The sequence below is a fragment of the Carcharhinus amblyrhynchos genome, chromosome 15, assembly GCF_965287045.1.
Source record: "Carcharhinus amblyrhynchos chromosome 15, sCarAmb.v2.hapA, whole genome shotgun sequence".
NCBI classification, from domain to species: domain Eukaryota; kingdom Metazoa; phylum Chordata; class Chondrichthyes; order Carcharhiniformes; family Carcharhinidae; genus Carcharhinus; species Carcharhinus amblyrhynchos.
The window spans coordinates 63611611-63632160 of NC_137338.1; the positions used below are offsets into that span (position 1 = coordinate 63611611).

General features: G+C 45.2%; 1 protein-coding gene across 5 annotated transcripts in view; it reads left to right on the forward strand.

Annotated features, from left to right (window-relative positions):
• The window catches only part of LOC145353369 (cyclin-dependent kinase-like 5), a 208296-nt gene that overhangs the window by 174577 nt on the left and 13169 nt on the right, over nt 1-20550 (forward strand). For all 5 annotated transcript variants that reach the window (XM_080204064.1, XM_080204067.1, XM_080204066.1 and 2 more), the window contains one exon: nt 875-977. In XM_080204064.1, coding sequence (XP_080060190.1) covers nt 875-977 — 103 coding nt within the window. The remainder of the gene's footprint in view (nt 1-874; nt 978-20550) is intronic.

Consider the following 20550-nt stretch of genomic DNA (forward strand, 5'->3'; position numbering starts at 1 on the left):
CCTTTGATATATCCTTTTATTACTTGTGTGGTGGTAGGCACTGGATAAAATTAATAATCTGAACCAATTGGATTGGTCATTTTTTTTCTGTCTTTCTACATGTACTTGTTTGAAAATGATCTTGCTGTCTTGAACTAATCTTTGAGAGTTAGTTGCCTTAATTTTATAAGATGAAAAAAAAATCAATAAAAGTATATATTTTTAAAACTTCAGTTATTTCCCTATTGCTTGTGTTTCTTAAATGTATGTCTTTTTTAAAAACGTCTTTTTCTAATTCTCAGCTCCTTGATAACCCTCGCTAACAGCACTTTCTTACCAACCAAAAAAGTTGCGTTTCTCCCCTGGTGTTTAGCATTAGTTGCTGCTGATTGCAGTCCTGGTGTCCTCCTCTTGCACTCTCCTTGTGGCTAACATCTTGTGGTTAGCTATTGTCAAAATATAAAAGCTATCACAGTTTGATTACTTAAGAAAAAAAGTAACATTTTTAGGGGTGAAATTTATCTATGTCAGCAGCATAAATGGGTTCATAACGAATCATCAGACAGGTTCTTTACATTGTACCAGTTTTCATTTTTCATGAACTAGGAAAATATTGCCGATACTTTTAATTTCAAGTAAAAGGAGCGGTAATATCAGGAAACAAGCTTCCCAAAGAATGTGAACTATTATTCAGTGAAAAAAGATTGCATGAAATGAAAAATCAGCTACTGATTTGCTACAAACCTGTTTTGCACTGCTGGCAAAGACCAATTTCATGCCGAAGTCCACCTATCCTCTCCTAAGGTAACACAATCCAGTGATTTATCCAATTCACATGTGCATCATGATATTTCTTTTAAATGTGAACATAAATATTGAGTATTATTAATTTCAGGAAAAGCACAGAGAATCTTAACATAAACCCTCCTGAGCAAACCAAGGAAAAGGGAAAAGGTTTCTTCAGAGCAATAAAAAAGAAAAAGAAGAAATCGCAAACTGTAAGTCTTCATTGCTTTCAAATGGTATTTATAATGGATTGTGAAGCTGGGGGAGGCTCACCTATTTGTCATTTAACAATACTTTTCCAGTGTCTATCTTGTATGGAGTAAGTTAAGGATCTGATTGCTTTCTAGCAGCTCTTCAAAAGAGGAACGGATAATACAAACAGACTTCACCCAGGTTGCCTGTTTAATGAATTTCCTTGAAGCTGTTTAATGTGATAGCAGACACATCAATTTTTAAAATTTAGTTAAAGTATTTGAAAAAACAGTAGGTTGAAAAAAAAATCTAAAGGTAGGATAGGACGTAATAGTGGAATGTGTGGGGCTATTATTTTGAATTGTTTTCAGAGATTCCTGTATTTTTTGAACAAGGACATGATATCAGTTTTTTTAAATATACAGTCATGGCTTCTCTGATGTAAAGATGCTCATTTCAAATTTTAGGATCAGTCAATTGATGCAGTCTTTCTCATCCAAATCATTCTATCAGAATGAAAATGCAACTTCCAACATGAACCATAACTAGAGTCACCATCAAAGAGATGCAGATGCTTTGCTAAACCAATCTTAATTAATGTAATGTTTGTAACCAGAAAGGCAGAATCCTTGTTTTAAATGACTGAAACATATCAAGCATAATTATTTGATATTTAAAATTCAGATGTGTAAGACCGCATTCCTGAGAATTCATTAAGTTTGATCCTGAGAATTATGAAATCTCGAATTCCTCCAATGCAAGTTGTCCTGAAGGTAACAAGGTTACCAAAGTAGATTCAAACTCATAGTGTTTGCAACAATAATTTAATGAAGAATTTTACAGTCTCTCAAAAACTTACGCATACACACTGCCTGATTGATAGGTAGTTGATCAAATCACTCTATCCTGACTGCAATACTGAAGCTTGTCAATGGAGGACAATTCTTCCAGCCCACTACACTGTTCTAGAACATAGAACACTACAACACAAACAGGCCCTTCGGCCCACAAGTTGCACCAATCACATCTATACCTACCAAGCCCTAGAACTATCTGTAACTCCCAATCCCATTAGATCCCATATACTCATCCAGAAGTCTTTTAAAAGAATCCAGCGAGTTCGCCTCTACCACCACCAATGGCAGCCGATTCCACTCACTTACCACCCTCTGAGTGAAAAGCTTACCCCTAACATCTCCTCTGTACTTGCTTCCCAGCACCTTAAACCTGTGTCTTCTCGTAGCGACCATTTCAGCCCTGGGAAATAGCCTCCGAGAATCCACCCTATCTATTCCTCTCAACATTTTATAAACCTCTATCAGGTCGCCTCTCAACCTTCGTCTCTCCGGGGAAAAGAGACCTAGCTCCCTCAACCTATCTTCATTAGGCATGCCTCCCAATCCAGGCAACATCCTTGTAAATCTCCTCTGCCCCCTCTCAGTAGCTTCCGCATCCTTCCTGTAGTGAGATTCTATTAGCACTGCAGTCCAGGGCAATCAGAGATGACCAGACCTCTGTGCATCTCCCAGCCTAAGTTTTTTTTAAGCGCAAACAGAGTCACATGGCAGCAATTTACATGCTTTAACACCTTTACATATAATTAGCGGGTTCGCGACCAAATCCACCTCCCCACTACCAACTCGCCCCTCTCCAGCGTGACCTCATGCTGGTGGCATTTATAACTGCCCTACAAAAAGTCGGGACCTGGCATGGCAGCTCTGAAGACGAGAAAGGAGGTAAGTGTTACGGAGCTGCAGCTGCTGGAGTGCAGGACCTGCAAAGTTTCTGGGTGGGTGGGGAGTTCTGGAAGTGCTGTCCTCAGGCCCAGGGATGTTCCATGGTTCTGGCTGTGGGATGGGATGGGAGATCTTACTGAATGCTGATAGGGCTGCTGTTTCCAGACACACAGATATTCCATTGTTCTGGCTGTGGAGTAGGGTGGGAGACTTTACTGAGTGCTGCTTGAGGGCTCAGCAAGTCAGGCAGCTGGTGCTCCAAGCAGGGGAGTTTATGTTAACAAGACATTCAAACTGCATGGACTGAGAGTCTGAGGTGTGTCTATTTTAACACCAGGAGCGTAGTGAACAAAGTAGATGAGCTTAGGGTGTGGATTGCTGCTTGGGAATGTGATGTGGTGTCCATTACAGAGACTTGGATGTCTCAGGGACAGGACTGGGTACTTCAGGTACCGGGATTCAGATGCTTCAGGAAAGACAGGGAGGGGGGTAAAAGAGGTGGCGGTGTGGCACTGTTGATCAGGGACAGTGTCATGGCTGCAGAGAAGGTGGATGCCGTGAAGGGTCTGTCTACGGAGTCTCTGGGTGGAAGTTAGGAACAGCAAAGGGTCAATAACTTTGCTGGGTGTTTTCTATAGGCCGCCCAATAGTGACAGGGAAGTCGAGGTGCAAATAGGGAAACAGATCCTAGAGAGATGTAGTAATAACAGAGTTGTCATGATGGGAGACTTTAATTCCCCAAACATCGACTGGAATATCCCTAGAGTAAGGGGTTTGGTTGGGGAGGAGTTTTAGGTGTGTTCAGGAGGGTTTCCTGACTCAGCACGTGGATAAGCCTACGAAAGGAGAGGCTGTACTTGACCTGGTGCTGGCTAATGACAGTAAAAAGTCTGACAACACCAGGTTTTAGTCCAACCTATTTATTTGATAATATTCTCACAAGCTTTCGAGGGGACAGCCTCTTCGTCAGGTGAATGGAGAGTTCTGGCCTCAGACAGAGCATATAAAGCACAGACAGTTTAGAGATTACTGATTAAAATGCGAATCCTTACACCTAACCTGCTGTTCAAGACCTGAAGTGGCTGACAATGTGAGTGGTAGGAGCACTGATCACAGTTTAAAGAGATGTGTATTGTCTCCAGACAGTACAGTAAGTGAGGTTTTGCAAACCCAGGCAAGTCACGGGGGTTACAGATAGTGCGACATGAACCCAAGATCCCTGTTGAGACCGTCCTCATGTGTGCGGAACTTGGCTATCAGTCTCTGCTCAGCGACTCTGCGCTGTCGTGTGTCGTGAAGGCCGCCTTGGAGAATGCTTACCCGAAGGTCAGAGGCTGAATGCCCGTGACCACTGAAGTGTTCGCCAACAGGAAGGGAACAGTCTTGCCTGGTGACTGTCGAGCGATGTTCATTCATCCGTTGTCGTAGCGTCTGCATGGTCTCCCCAATGTACCATGCTTCGGGACATCCTTTCTTGCAACGTATCAGGTAGACAATGTTGGCCGAGTTGCAAGAGTATTTACCATGTACCTGGTGGATGGTATTCTCACGTGTGATGATGGTATCCATGTCGATGATCCGGCATGTCTTGCAGAGGCTGCTGTGACAGGGTTGTGTGGTATTGTGGTCACTGTTCTCCTGAAGGCTGGGTAGTTTGCTGCGAACAATGGTCTGTTTGAGGTTGTGTGGTTGTCTGAAAGCAAGAAGTGGGGGTGTGGGGATGGCCCTGGCGAGATGTTCGTCTTCATCAATGATATGTTGAAGACTCCGGAGAAGATGTCGTAGCTTCTCCGCTCCGGGGAAGTACTGGACGACGAAGGGAACTCTGTCCACTGTGTCCCGTGTTTGTCTTCTGAGGAGATCGGTGCGGTTTTTCGCTGTGGCGCATCGAAACTGCCGATCTATGAGTCGAGCACCATATCCTAATGAACCAGGAGAGGTGTCGGAGATCTCAGTGGGAGAGCATCTCGGGGATGGAGATCATAATTCTATCTCCTTCACGATAGCATTGGAAAGAGAGGATCAGGCAGGCTAGGAAGGTGTTTGTCTGGAGTAAGGGGAAATATGATGACATCAGGCAGACAATTGGACGAGTAAACTGGAAGGAGGTGTTCTTGGGGAAAAGTACAGAAGGAAGGTGGCGGATTTTCAAGGAATGTTTGACTGGAGCTCTGCACGACAACTTTCCGATGAGACAAGTAGGTCGTGGGAGCTGTGGTGCATGAAGGTTGTGGTGAACCTGGTCAGGAAGAAAAGAAAGGTGTATAAAAGGTTCAGAGAGCTAAGAGATGTTAAGGATGTAGAGGAGTATAAGGCTTGTTGAAAGGAGCTTAAAAAGGAAATTAGGAGAGCCAGAAGGGGACATGAGAAGGCCTTGGTGGGTAAGATTAAGGAGAATCAAAGAACAAAGAACAACAACACAACACGGGAAACAGGCCCTTTGGCCCAACGAGCCCGCGCCGCCGTCCCATTGTCTCAGTGACCTATTCATGATTTTAGTCTACGCCTAATGTGCGAGGATCAGGGAGGTCCAATATAGGGACAATTTGTTACCCAATCAATCAGCCTAAAAGCGCATCTTTGGGATGTGGGAGGAAACTCTCGTTTCTCTTGATCCTATAAATCCCAAGGCGTTCTACAAATATGTGAAGAGTAAACGGATGAGAAGAGAAGGGATAGGACCTATAAAAGGTGAAGGGGGAAATGTTTGTGTGGAACCGGAAGAAATGGCAGAGGTGCTTAATGAGTACTTTGCCTCGGTATTCACGGTGGAAAGTGATCTGGGAGGTTGTACTAGAGGTTTGCGGCAGACTGAAAAGATTGAGTCTGTGTATGTTAAGAAAGAAGATGTGTTGGAACTTTTAAATTCTATCAAGATAGATAAGTCGCCGGGACCAGATGGGATGTACCCCAGGTTCCTGTGGGAGGTGAGGAAAGTGATTGCAGAGCCCCTGGCGATGATCTTTGCATTGTCGATGGAGACAGGAGAGGTTCTGGAGAATTGGAGGATTGCGGATGTGGTTCCTATTTTCAAGAAAGGGAACAGGGATAGCCTGGGAAACTACCGACCGGTGAGTCTGACCTCAGTGGTTGGTAAGTTGATGGAGAGGATTCTGAGGGACAAGATTTATGAGCATTTAGAGAAGTTTAGAATGATCAGGAATAGTCAGCACAGCTTTGTCAAGGGCAGGTCGTGCCTTACGAGCCTAATTGAGTTCTTTGAAAATGCGACTGAACACCTTGATGAAGGAAGAGCAGTGGACGTAGTTTACGTGGACTTCAGCAAGGCTTTTGATAAGGCCCCCCATGCAAGACTTCTTGAGAAGGTGAGAGGGCATGGGATCCAAGGGGCTTTGGCTTTGTGGACCCAGAACTGGCTTGCCTGCAGAAGGCAGAGAGTGGTTGTGGATGGGTCTTTTTCTGCATGGGGTTGGTCACCAGTGGAGTGCCCCAGGGATCTGTTCTAGGACCCTTGCTGTTTGTCATTTTCATAAATGACCTGGATGAGGAAGTGGAGGGATGGGTTAGTAAGTTCGCTGACGATACGAAGGTTGGTGGTGTTGTGGATAGTCTGGAAGGATGTGACGTAGATAGGATGCAAGACTGGGTGGAGAAGTGGCAGATTGACTTCAATGTGGATAAATGTGTAGTGGTCCATTTTGGCAGGACCAACAGGATGCAGGAGTACAATATCAAGGGTTAGGGTAGGAGTCTTAGCTGTGTTGAAGAGCAGAAGGATCTTGGGGTCCAGGTCCATAGGACTCTTACATCGGCCTCGCAGGTGGAGGATGTGGTCAAGGAGGCATATGATGTACTGGCCTTCATCAATCAAGGGATTGAGTTTAGGAGTTGGGAGGTAATGCTGCAACTTTATAAGACCCTTGTCAGATCCCACTTGGAGTACTGTGCGCAGTTCTGGTCGCCTCACTACAGAAAGGATGTGGAAGCTATTGAGAGAGTGCAGAGGATGTTGCCTGGATTGGGAGGCATGCCTAACGAAGATAGGTTGAGGGAGCTAGGTCTCTTCTCCCTGGAGAGATGAAGGTCGAGAGGCAACCTGATAGAGGTTTATAAAATGTTGAGAAGAATAGATAGGGTGGATTCTCAGAGGCTATTTCCCAGGGCTGAAATGGTCACTACGAGAGGACACAGGTTTAAGGTGCTGGGAAGCAAGTACAGAGGAGATGTTAGGGGTAAGTTTTTCACTCAAAGGGTGGTGAGTAAGTGGAATCAGCTGCCGTCGGTGGTGGTAGAGGCAAACTCTCTGGGGTCTTTTAAAAGACTTCTGGATGAGTATATGGGATCTAATGGCATTGGGAGTTACAGATAGTTCTATGGCTTGGTAGGTATAGATGTGATCAGTGCAATTTGTGGGCCGAAGGACCTGTTTGTGAAGTAGTGTTCTATGTTCTAATGGAAACCCATATTGTGATAATCAGGAGGCTGTCCCTGCCCTGTGTGCCTGACCACCAGGAAGGGAATGCTGTATCAGCACCCATGGCAAATGGCTCAATGGTGCGCAATGGCCATGCCTGCACACCAACCTATATGTGGTCCCTGCCTGCAGTGGCCATGATACAAATGGCAGGCAACCTATTCAGGTGATGCATGGCACCCCAGAGCATACAGGTTATTCTAAACGTGTTAGTATCTTTAGACTACCAACCATTGTTAGTTGTTGATGTATTATTTAAAGTAGTCTCAACTTGTTAATTCTTAGAAACATAGAAAAACTACAGCACAATACAGGCCCTTTGGCCCACAAAGTTGTGCCAAACATGTCCTTGCCTTAGAGATTACTAGGCTTACCTATAATCCTCTATCTTACTAAGTTCCCTGTACTTATCTAAAAGTCTCTTAAAAGACCCTATTGAATCCGCCTCCACCACTGTTGCCAGCAGCTCATTCCACGCACCCACCACTCTGAGTGAAAAATTTATTCCTAACATCTCCTCTGTACCTACTCCCCAGCATCTTAAACCTGTATCCTCTTGTGGCAACAATTTTAGCCCTGGGAAAAAGCCTCTGACTATCCACTAGATCAATACCTCTCAACATCTTATACACCTCATCAGGTCACCCCTTATCCTTTGTCTCTCCAAGGAGAAAAGGCCAAGCTCCCTCAACCTATCCTCATAAGGCATGCTCCCCAATCCAGGCAACATCCTTGTAAACCTCCTCTGCACCCTTTCTGTGGCTTCCACATCCTCCCTGTAATGAGGCGACCAGAACTGAGCACAGTACTTCAAGCGGGGTTTGACCAGGTCCTATATACCTGCAACATTATCTCTCGGCCCCTAAACTCAATTCCTCGATTGATGAAGGCCAGTACACCATTCGCCGCCTTAACCACAGCTTCAATCTGCGCAGCTGCTTTGAGCGTCCTTTGAACTCGGACCTCAAGATCCTTCTGATCTTCCACACTGCCTAGAGTCCTACCGTTAATATTATACAAAATAATCCATGAACTCCTCACACTTGAGAGGTATGGATGGAGTAGACAGGTGAGAGGAGTTTTAGAAGATGGTCGTGGAGAAAAGTTACAATTATCCTCTTTCTTCAAGGTAATTCTGGAGTAGTGATTAATTTTGACAGGAGAATGAGGCCTGATCATGTTTAACATGGTCCACAAATGTTAATGGGTAGCTAAACAGAGAGACAATAGAATTTCTACAATCATATACTTCTTTTACCTGCTTCCTACGGGATGAGATTTTCTTTTAGCTAACTGTGTTGGGGAAGTGCCACTAGACCTGTCCAACAATCTGAGTCTGGAATACAGCGTGGTTCAAGCACTGGTCTGTGAAGTATCTTTCAGATGGATTCGGTTTTAGCAAGTTCTTCAAAGAGAAAAATATCATTGTACAACTTTATCCACAGTACAGAAGTAGCTTGTTTTTGTTCAAGGTATATATCCCATAGTAGATTTGATGTTTAATTTTAATTGAAATATATATGTAACAGGGAAGAGACCTTAGGAACAGATGATCTTACTCCGTATTTGTTTATTAATTGAGAAGTAAATGTGGAATATGGAAAAGAACTGGAAAATAATCAAATAATTCTGCTGCAGGATTAGCTAAACCAGTGTGAAAAATTTAATCAAATGCCACACCAAAGTTTCATTCCTTCATAACATCCAGCATAACTCCACTACTGACACCCAAGTATCTTCTCTTCAGAGTCTGAGGATGTTTACCGCAGGGAACTATAAACAGAAGCATTAACTAATCAGATGTATGAAAAAAATACATAAAAACATACAAATATATATGTTTTAAATTTAATGACGTGTCGGTTTTATTTTTTAAAAACAAGAAAATATCCTTAAATATGTTATAAACTGTTGAAAGCATATTGGGAGAGATTCTCCAGCCCAGTCAGACAGCCAATACGAATTCCAATGCCGTGCTTGATAGAGCATCAGCCAAAAATTGGTATTCCCCCAGAGTGATGGCTATCGGGATTCACCTGACCCACCCACCAGCCCAGGCTGGGTTCCTGCGTATGGTAATTCTAATTGTAATGCAATTAGCAGTTTTAAATGTAATGACTTTTTAAAAATTGACTGACAGCCCAAAAAGAATTTGTGAAAAACTTCATTTTAATACAATTTTCATCTGAATATATATTTTAGTTTCAATGATTTTTCAGTGAAGTAACAAGCTCAATGAACAAAATGCAACTCCCCCTTCCCTCTAACTACAAGTGTGAAACTTCATCTATGCCTAGTCAGTGGCCCTCCATCTTTGGTTCCCCTGCTCCCTGCTTTGAGTCCCCAGGTTGCATATCAGAGATGGAGGCAGAATGCTGATGATTGCACCCTCTGGCCTGTGATGCCCTTGGTGGCGTCCTCTGGAGAACATGGACGTGGATAGACCTGGCTGATCTTTGGGTGTACAGGTGACGACATGCCACCCTGTTCTGTTCACTGTCAGAAAGGGAGGATTCAGGAGGACTGTACAGCCTGAATCTTCATGGTTGAAAGCCCCAGACAGAGCTTCAGCAATTCCTCCTCTCTCTGAGTACTCGTTGGCCCTGTGTCATTCCATGGGACGGATGGGCAGCTGGAGTGACCTCCAGAAGCCTCTCTGTCATCCTGCACTGCCATTCCATTTTCTGCACCTTGGTTCCAATGCTTTCAGCATAAACATTGCAGTGTTGGCTTGGGTACACTCAATGCCGGTACCATCTCCTGCGAGATGAGGCTGCCTGACTCCAGTTGTGTCTGCACCTGCCGGAAGGTCACAAACAGCCCCCCCATCAAGTAAAGCCTGGCTCTGCATTTGCACAGTGACGAGGACTGGGATGAACGATTTCAGAAACCTGACATCTGTTTTAGGGCCAGTAGTTCTTGGAGAGCCATCAGTCCTCTGACTGGCCATTTTCTTAGATGTTCCAGCCTCTACCTGATGTGCAATTGCAGCAGTGTGGTACTGATCAATCCAGAAGCCTGTCCATGAACGTTTCCTATCAAGGTGAGTGTCTTCACTGTTGCTTGGTGCTGGTGAATGTAGTAATGGTATGTCTGTGTCTTCCCTGGAGCTATGGTAGATGGCCAAGCCTCAAACAGCGGACATCCTACAAGATAAGGGGTCAGCTGGTGGAGATGTCAGGGTTGCGGAGGATAGATTCACTTGAGAAAGGTCATCTGGACCAGGGTGCTTTGGGCTCTTACTTGCCTTGGGCCTGCTGACTTCACAGTCAGCAACAAATCACTCCTGTGTCTCACTCACAATTTCCAGGACCTCTCCTCAGAGGGGAGAGGACTCATATCTTCAGTTTGCCCCTGCTCATCTTCGTCTGCTCCCTCTTGTTGAAGGTAATTTTTGTCTATGGGGACACAATGATGATAGAGTGAGAAGTTGGCCTGACTAGGGGTTCAAGGAGTAGTTGGGGGCGGGGCGGGGGGAGGCTGATAGCTGGTGGTTTGTGTGGGCATGGGGGCCCAGTCCCATCAGGACTATGATAGTATGAAGTGGACTGCGGGCTTGGGAGATGTGGGGGGCAGTGGAGGAGGCGTAATCAGATGGGGATTCTGCATGACAATGTTAGAATTTGGTGTGGTGGGGTTGAGGGGGTTTTAGGTGAGATGGTAGACATTAGGGACATAGTGATTCTAGGAGCAGGAAGGGGCACTGCTAAAATCTTAGAATCCCTGCAGTGCTGTAGGAGGCCATTTGGCCCATCAAGCCTACACTGACAACAATCCTCTCCAGGCTTTATCTCCATAACACTATGTATTTACCCTGCTAGTCCCCTAACAACAAAGGGCAATTTAGCATTGCCAATCAACCTAAACTTGCACATTTTTGTACTGTGGGAGGAAACCAGAGCACCCGAAGGAAACCCACACAGGGAGAACATGCAAACTCCACACACACAGTAAGACGTCTCACAACACCAGGTTAAAGTCCAATGGGTTTATTTGGTAGGACAGGCTTTCAGTGTCACTTCTTCAGGTGAGTGAGGAGTTGTATTCACAAACAAACAAATTTCTAGACACAAACTCAATTTACAAGATAATGGTTGGAATGCAAGTCTTTACAGGTAATCAACTCTCAAAGGTACAGACACTGTAAGTGGAGAGAGGGTTAAGCACAGATTAAAGAGATGTGTATTGTCTCCAGCCAGGACAGTTGGTGAGAATTTGCAAGCCCAGGCAAGTTGTGGGGGTTACAGATAGTGTTACATGAACCCAAGGTCCCAGTTGAGGCCACCCTCGTGTGTGGAACTTGGCTATCAGTTTCTGCTCAGCAATTCTGTGTTGTCATGAGTCGTGAAGGCTGCCTTGGAGAACACTTACCCGAAGATTAGAGGCTGAATGCCCATGACTGACAGGAAGGGAACATTTCTGCCTGGCGATTGTTGAGCAGTGTCCATTCATCTGTTGTCGTAGCGTCTGCATGGTTTTCCCAATGTATCATAGCTTGGGACATCTTTTCCTGCAGCATATCAGGTGGACAGTCCTGAGTCACAAGAGTATGTACTGTGTACCTGGTGGATGGTGTTCTCACGTGAGAGGATGGTATCCGTGTGGATGATCCAGCACGTCTTGCAGGGGTTGCTATGGCAGGGTTGTGTGGTGTCAGTCACTGTTCTCCTGAAGACTGGGTAGTTTGCTGCAGACAATGGTCTGTTTGAGGTTGTGTGGTTATTTGAAGGCAAGAAGTGGGAGTATGGGGATGGCCTTGGCGAGATGCTCGTCTTCATCAATGACATGTTGAAGGCTTTGAAGAAGATGTCGTAGCTCCTCCACTTCAGGAAGTACTAGACAATTGAGAGTACTCTGTCCGCCGTGTCCCGTGTTTGTCTTCTGAGGAGGCCGGTGTGGTTTTTCACTGTGGCGCGTTGGAACTGTTGATTGATGAGTTGAGTGCCATATCCTGTTCTTATGAGGGTGTCTTTCAGGTATCTGTTGTGATCCTCCTCATCTGAACAGATCCTATGTATATGAAGAACTTGTCTGTATGGGATGGCTTCTTTAACATGTTTAGAGTGGAAGCTGGAGAAGTGGAACATCGTAAGAGTATCCATGGGCTTGCGGTACAGTGAAGTGCTGAGGTGATCGTCCTTGATGGAGATGCGTGTGTCCAAGAATGCAACTGATTCTCCAAGGAAGATGATGACGCAGAATCGCTGAGCAGAAACTGATAGCCACGTTCTGCACGCATGAGAACGGCCTCAACCGGATCTTGGGTTGATGTCACACTCTCTGTAATCCCCACGACTTGCCTGGGCTTGCAAAATCTCAGTAACTGTCCTGGCTGGGAACAATACACATCTCTTTAACCTGTGCTTAACCCTCTCTCCATTCACATTCTCTATACCTTTAAGACTCGATTACCTGTAAAGATTCGAATTCCAACCATTATCTTCTAAATTTAAGTTTGTGTCTATATATGCTGTGTTTGTGAACTCATCACTCACCTGAAGAAGGAGCGACATTCCAAAAGCTTGTGCTGCCAAATAAACCAGTTGGACTTTAACCCAGTGTTGTGAGACTTCTTATTGTGCTTACCCCAGTCCAATGCTGGCATCTCCACGTCATGACTATCATCCACACACACACACACAGTCACCCAAGGCCAGAATTGAACCCAGATCCCTGGTGCTGTGAGGCAGCAGTGCTAACCACTGTGTCACCGTTCCACCCTACCCTTGCAGAGCAGAGCAAGTCATTTACCTTCTTGCAGCATTGTATGCCAACCCTCCTGGTGAAACTTCTTGTACTGACCACAATTTCTCATGCCTCCACTATCTTGGCTGATGGCACCCCCCCGCCATCTCCTGGTGAGAGGGTGGCTGCCCTCCTCCTCAGCATTGAGCATCCTCACTACTTCTGACGCGAGGAATCTGGGTGACAATCTTTTCCCAGCCACATTTAAGTTTAAAGTTGATAAAGTTTAAAGTTTTAACGTTTATTTATTTGTATCACAAGTAGGATTACATTAATACTGTAATGAAGTTAGTGTGAAAAGCCCCTAATTGCCACACTCCAGTGCTTGTTCAGATACACTGAGGGAGAATTTAGCATAGCCGTTGCACCTATCCAGCACGTCTTTTGGATTGTGGGAGGAAACCAACACAGACACAGGGAGAACGTGCAGATACCACACAGTGACCCAAGCTGGGAATCAAACCCGGGTCCTTGGTGCTGTGAGGCAACAGTGCTAACCACTGTGCCACTGTGCCATCCCTAAACAGAGAGAGCTGCTGAAGGGAGTACTGAAATATTGCTCCTGTCTGTCGAGGGCTAACAGCTGAATCCCAACTGCAGCAAATCCAGGCATTGGAAAGTCAGAAATACTTGGGGGAAGAACTGACCTATTAACATATTTTGAATTGCGACTGCAGACTGCTGGTAGCGCCAGTGGGAAACACTCTGGTTTTCCCGCTGGTGTGGGCACTTATTCACAATTCAGCAGAATTGCAGCCTTCTATTTTTTTCCCCTTGCGTTACTTGACTTTCACATGCAAACTGCTAATTCTTTAGTGGGACCAGTGAAGGTGGAGATCGGATTATTTTACTTTAGAAGTTTGCATTTATATTTTGGTCTGGTGATTTTTCACGTTCTTGTCTGTAACCATTCTTACCATTCTTAACCATATGTTGCGACTGGGGCATTATACTTTGGTGTATTTTTGCTGCGATGGTTACAGTTTTTTTTGCTTTTTGAAAAGGTAATGCAAAATTTCATATCTGCTTATTCATATGTGTCGTAAGTTGGACAGAGCATTAAACAAGTTATAATTGAAGGTTGTAACAAAAACATTGTAATAATTGTTGAGGACTTTTGATCTTCATTGAGTCTCATAAGAAACAGGAGCAGGAGTAGGCCATCTAGCCCTTCAAGCCTGCCCCGCCATTCAATAAGATCATGGCTGATCTGAAGTGGATCAGTTCCACTTTCCCGCTTTCTCCCCATAACCCTTAATTCCCTTGTCTGTCAAAAACCTATCTACCCGTGACTTAAATATATTTAGCAATGTAGCCTCCACCACTTCAACGGGCAGAGAATTCCAGAGATTCACCACCCTTTGAGTGAAGAAGTTCCTCCTCAACTCCAATCTAAACTGCACCACCCCCCCCCCTTATCTTGCGGCTGTGCCCTCTAGTCCCGCTATCCTTTCTAAGCAGGAAGAATCTCTCTACCTCTACCCTATCCATCCCCTTCATTATCTTATGCGACTCTATAAGATCCCCCCGTCATCCTTCTAAAGTCCAACGAGTACAGACCCAGTCTATTTAGTCTCCCTTCGTAGTCCAACCCCCTCATCTCCAGTATCAGCCTAGTGAACCTCCTCTGCACTCCCTCCAAGGCCAAAATATCCTTGCGCAAGTGCGGTGACCGAAACTGCACACAGTACTCCAGCTGCGGCCTTACCAGTACCCTGCACAGTTGCGGCAAGATCTCCCTGCTTTTATATTCTATCCCCCTCGCTATAAAGGCTAGCATTCCATTTGCCTTCTTCATCTGCAGACTGGGTTTTTACGACTCGTGCACAAGGACCCCCAGGTCCCTCTGCACCGTAGCATGCTGCAGCTTTACGCCCTTTAAATAGTAATCCCTCCTACTATTATTTTTGCCAAAGTGGATAACCTCACACTTGCTAACATTGTACTCCATCTGCCAGGTCCTCACCCACTCGCTCAGCCTATCCAGATCTCTCTGCAGACTTTCCACACCCTCCACGCAATTTGCTTTACCACTCATCTTCTTGTCATCAGCAAATTTCGTCACCCTACACTCAGCCCTCTCCTCCAGATCATCTATATAAATGGTAAATAGCTGAGGCCCCAGCACCGATCCCTACGGCACTCCACTAGTCACCAACCGCCAATCAGAATAGCACCCATTGATACCAAGTCATCAATGTGCCTGTAGTGCATTCCTGTCATCAATGTGCCAGCACTGCATTCGACAAGGTGGAGCAAATATTTATGGCACCTTTCGAGTTGCTCAGGAAATAGGCATCGTGAGAGTTCACTGAGTAGTGTGCACACATCTTAAGGGTTTGATTGATGTGATACATAACAGCCACACATTCATAGAGTGAAACCCTTTTCTAATGATGAACGTAGAAGGCTGGTCCCGGGGAGCTTTTGGCACAACGTGTGTAGTCAATTGCGCTTTGTACTTGTGGGAATCTTGCATTTGCAGCAAATCCCACTGCTGTGACACCTGGCTCTCAGGTCTGCAGCAAAATTTACGAAACCATCTGATCTTCTGAACAGGGCATCTGTCACTTCTTGGATACAGTTGTACTTGCAGGTGTGAATATTCCACACCTGTCCTTAGTAAAGCCCTGGAAAGAGCCACTGCTGAAGAAGTTCAATGCCACGATCGCTTTTAACACTACTGCCACTGGGTTGCCTTCCAGTCCCACACCTCATCATGGAGCAGCTGTTACCGCATCTCACTACTTGATTCTCTGCTGCCCATTCCTGTTGATGCTCCGGTAATTGCTCTGTATGGCCTGGGCAACCCTCTAGTCAGTTCCTTCATAAGTGCTGGATTCACTTGCCCCTTCATCTCTGCCTGAGGTTATCAGTGAAAAAATTGCAGGAACTGATTTGGTCAGCATATTCTTTGAGGCCCTCCCTCTTGTCCTGATCATTTCTGCCCATTGGGAAGCCTTATACTTGGCATTAGGCAAATCCTGCCCTCCATCTTGATCAATTCCTTCCTGGAGGATCAATGTTTAAATCTCCTCTTGTTGATGCAGCCAAGTACAGGGACATGGGAGCACTGACATTCAATTTGGAAGCCATGACCGTGAACCTCTTATCACTACTGAGCTTCCATCCACCATCCTAGAGCCACAGTCCAACATACCCTTCAGGTAAGTTCCACCCACTGCTTTATCAACTATGAACATTTATTGGTATCCTTGAAGTTTCCAACCAGCACTGTGCCTACCCACATGGTTAACCTTTAACAAGCTCTTTATCATTCTATGCACTCCCTCTGTTTTTCTTGAGTTTCCTTCATTTCTCCTGAATTTCAGGATCTCTGACATTCCTGATATGTCCTATGCTCTTCCTACAGTCATTCTGGACTTCCTTAAAATCCTACAGTGCAGATGGAGGCCATTCAGCCAATCATTTCTACACCAACCACAATCCCACCCAGGCCCTATCCCCATAACCCCATGCATTTACCCTAGCTCGTTCCCCCTGACATTAAGGAGCAATTTGGCACGGCCAATCCACTTAACTCACACATCTTTAGACTGTAGGAGGAAACCGGAGTACCTGGAGGAATTCCACATAGTCACAGGGAAAATGAGCAAACTCCACACAGACAGTGGCCCAAGTCGGGAATTGAACCTGGGTCCCCTGGCATTGAGAGGCAGCAGTGCTAACCACTGTGCCACCGTGCCGCATCTCAAAACTTCTAACATGAGGTTCTCTGCATAATCCAGTATCCTCCCTGTTACCCCCACCCCTTTGTCCGTACTGCTGCAAACTCTCCCTCCTTTCTCCATGCCTCGGTCAGCAGAAACTGTTCTTTAGCTCATACTCTCCTCCAGCTCCCAATCTTGCTGAGATCTGCCTGGAACGAAATCCAATGGTAAGGAATCAATGCTACTATGCTGGGAACATAACCATAGAAAGAAGAAGACACTTGTGCATGGTTCTTATCCAGTTGACCCATGATTATTAGGTTGTGCATAAGATGGCTGACTGGGCTCACCTTAACTTCACCCACCCATAAGGATCCTCCTACCACTTCAAAGGATTGCAATTTCACAGTGACTGCTTTTTCTAGCCGAGACTAAAAAAAAGTACAAGTCACCTTTCAAATGCACTCCAACTTCTACCCTCCTCTGTCACTCACCAAACCCCCCAAAACCCTAGACCTACCCAACATAAATAAATATTTCTCTCGCATTACCTTTACCCTATAACCATCACCCTCCAACTGCCCTCTTTTTCCTCTGAGCCTACATCCGTTAACCTCCCAATGATCATACAAACCCTTCAGTTATCCACATCAATTGTTTTCTTAGTTTCCATGAACTCCATGGGACCACCTGCCACTACAACATTATCCTGGACTTGCCACCCTAGCATATTCTGTACACCCTTTCTCACTGGAACTGTTTCGTCCGCTGCCCAGTAACCCCATTTCAATCCCAAGGACCCCACAATAGACAACACTGAGCCCACCCTTTAAGATCATTTTTTTTCCCACCAATCCTGTCTGGAAACCCTCTCCCCTTCCATTCACATGATCCCCACTCTCAAGACGGAAGGTCATTTCCCTCCCTCCTATGTCCATCTTCACCTTCCCTCCCCATCAGGCACTCTCTATCTTCCTATTGGATGTTTGGTCTCCCACTCAATTAAGTTCTCCAGCTCACTTTGCTTTCCCAACCTCGAACCAGCACAAGATTCCACTCCATGTCTGGGCAGGTGTCAAGTAAAAAAGTAATATCTTATTATCACTGTGCAAAGAATAACTTGCACTCTAGTTATCAACGTCTTGAATGGAACAACTGGTCCTCAAAATGTTGTGTTCCATGTACAATAAATCCTTTTGACACAAAAATAAGTGACCAAGCAATCGGCAAAATCAGTTACAATAACATATTTGACTTTTCTAAATGGCTATCAAGTGCAGCACAATGCTGAGTGATTCTTACTGTTCTTCGAAGAATCCATGTCCACAAATTTTAAGTATTTGAAGAAAAGTGGAAAATAAATATACACATGCCATTGCTAAAATGAAGAAGTCCAAAGATATTACTTTTAGTAGTTACCTCGATGGACAATATCATTCTTGTGGCACCAGTGAATTGCTTTGATTAGTTGGTAGATATAGTTTTGCACTTTTTCAGGTTGAATGCCATTTGGCATCTCTTCAAGTAATTCAAGCATATTCTTCTCTACATATTCTCGAACAATTAAATTGGCAAGGATAGTCTGGAAGATGAGTTTGTACAATATTTTGACAATTTCCTGCAGCATTACATTGTGAAACCAACTGGGGATTAAGTTATCTTAGATCTATTATTGTGTTATGAAGTAGGATTACTTAGTAATACTATAGTAAAAGGTCCACTGGGAAATAATGATCATAATGCCATTGAAATCATGTTAAGTTTGAAAGTGACAAAGTCCAGTCACAAAATAAGGATCTTAAATGTAATCAAAGCTATTGACAAAGATATGAAGGGAGAACTGACTGATTAGGAAAGGTATGGCGGTAAATAAACAGTGGGAAACATCTAAATAACCAAAATGTTCAATGAAAATACTTCCCTAAATTTATATGTTGAAAAATATTTTCTTGTGCTTGCTTGCCAATAAATCAGCACCCTCTCATGTAATATAACTTGTTCCCTTTCAGATTTGGGGTGGGATTCTCCCCCAAAATTTTACGTCTTGAATCACATATAAATTGGAGTAAATCCCACTGTTTTTTTCAGCTTTCATTCTTTCAAAATGAATCTTCCACATTCTGCGCCACAGAATGTCCTAGCGTGAATCAGTCTAAAAATCTGTGAGTGGGACCTGTTCCCACTGGAGAGGCCAACAGCATAGTGCTGAATGGCTGCTGTACATGTGCTGATCTGAGAGCACCGAGATCAGCACATGTGCAGTAGCTCCGCACTGCCACCTCCTGCCTTTGCCGATTGCTGGGCTCTCAGACATGTCCTGGCCAGCCCCAACCATCCCCCCCCACCCCTCCTCCACCAGTCCCGATCTCCTGCTCCTGATCCCCACCCCGATGGCCAGCCCTGATCGCTGGCCATCCTCCCACGTCACCACCTAGTGCAGAGTGGCAACAGGAACTGCAACCTCATCAATCTCACCACCCAAAGGCCCCACTCCCTTTAGGCCACCAACCTCCCCCCCACCCCCCCATCTGCCCCCTTGGCACAGCCCAATTCCCAGTGGCCAGTGCCAAGGTGCTTCCTGGGCATTGCCATTTTGCTTTTTGGGCAGTGCCAGAGGCCAAGGTGGCAATGCCAGGGGCACCTCTCCACCTCCAACCCTCTGGGGAACCTCCATAATGCCGCCGCCGCCGACCCCCCCCCCCCCCCCCCCCCCCCCCCCCCCCCTCCCCGCCAACTTCACTCCACACTACCAGCTCCCCGCTAGTGGGGAGCTGTTGTAAACTGGTTGGGGGAAGAGGCTTGCGGACCTGGAGACTTAAGTCATGAGCCCGCTAGTGATATTTAAGTCCTCATTTCTATAACTTATTCAGCTCCACACCGGAAATCCACAGCCAGGGACATGCTGAGGCCATAGTGCCAAGCATGAAGCTCGCTACACGGCCTCCGATTAAGTCTCCCAGCCAGCACAGTGGGCTGGGAGCATCGTTCTCTTGGTATTCTTATGATGTTGTAGTGATAAATCATGGATGAAAAGTTTAAACAGCGTATTTTTTTTCAGTAATATTTTAAGTTGTGCACCACAATTACTAAGAGGCATAGGTTTAAATGTGAGAAGCAAGGTTTAAAGCAGATGTACAAGCAGGATTTTTACACAGCGGGTGGTGGGAGTGGATACGACAGTGACTTTTAAGGGGCATCTTTACAAATACATGAATAGGATGGGAACGGAAGGATATGGAGTTTTAGTTAAGTTGGGCAACATGATCGGTGCAGCTTGGAGGGCTGGAGGGCCTGTTCTGTGTTGTAATCCTCTTTGTTAAGTGACTATTGAAAATATATTCCATTGAAAAACAAAAACTTAGTGGGGGGAGTAAACAAGCCAGGGATATAAAAGCAGATTATAAGAGATTTTATAAACGTGAAAAAAGGATGAGAGTAGCTCAAGTAAACATTGAGATAAAGGTAAAATACAGCAGATGTTGGAATCTGAAACAAATACAGAAAATGCTGGAAGAACTCAGCATAAGAACATAAGAAATAGGAGCAGGAGTAGGCCATCTAGCCCTTCGAGCCTGCCCCGCCATTCAGTAAGATCATGGCTGATCTGTCGTGGCTCAGTTCCACATTCCCGCCCTCTCCCCATAACCCTTAATCCCCTTTCTTATCAAAAACCCATCAACCCGCGTCTTAAAAATATTTAGCGAGGTAGCCTCCACCACTTCAACGGGCAGAGAATTCCAGAGATTCACCACCCTTTGAGTGAAGAAGTTCCTCCTCAACTCCGTTCTAAACCGCCCCCCCATATCTTGAGGCTGTGCCCCCTAGTCCTACTATCCTTTCTGAGCGGGAAGAGTCTCTCCACCTCTATCCTATCCATCCCATTCATCATCTTATACGTCTCAATGAGATCTCCCCTCATTCTTCTAAACTCTAACGAGTACAAGCCTAGTTTATTCAGCCTCTCCTCATAGCTCAACCCCCTCAACTCCGGTATTGGCCTAGTAAA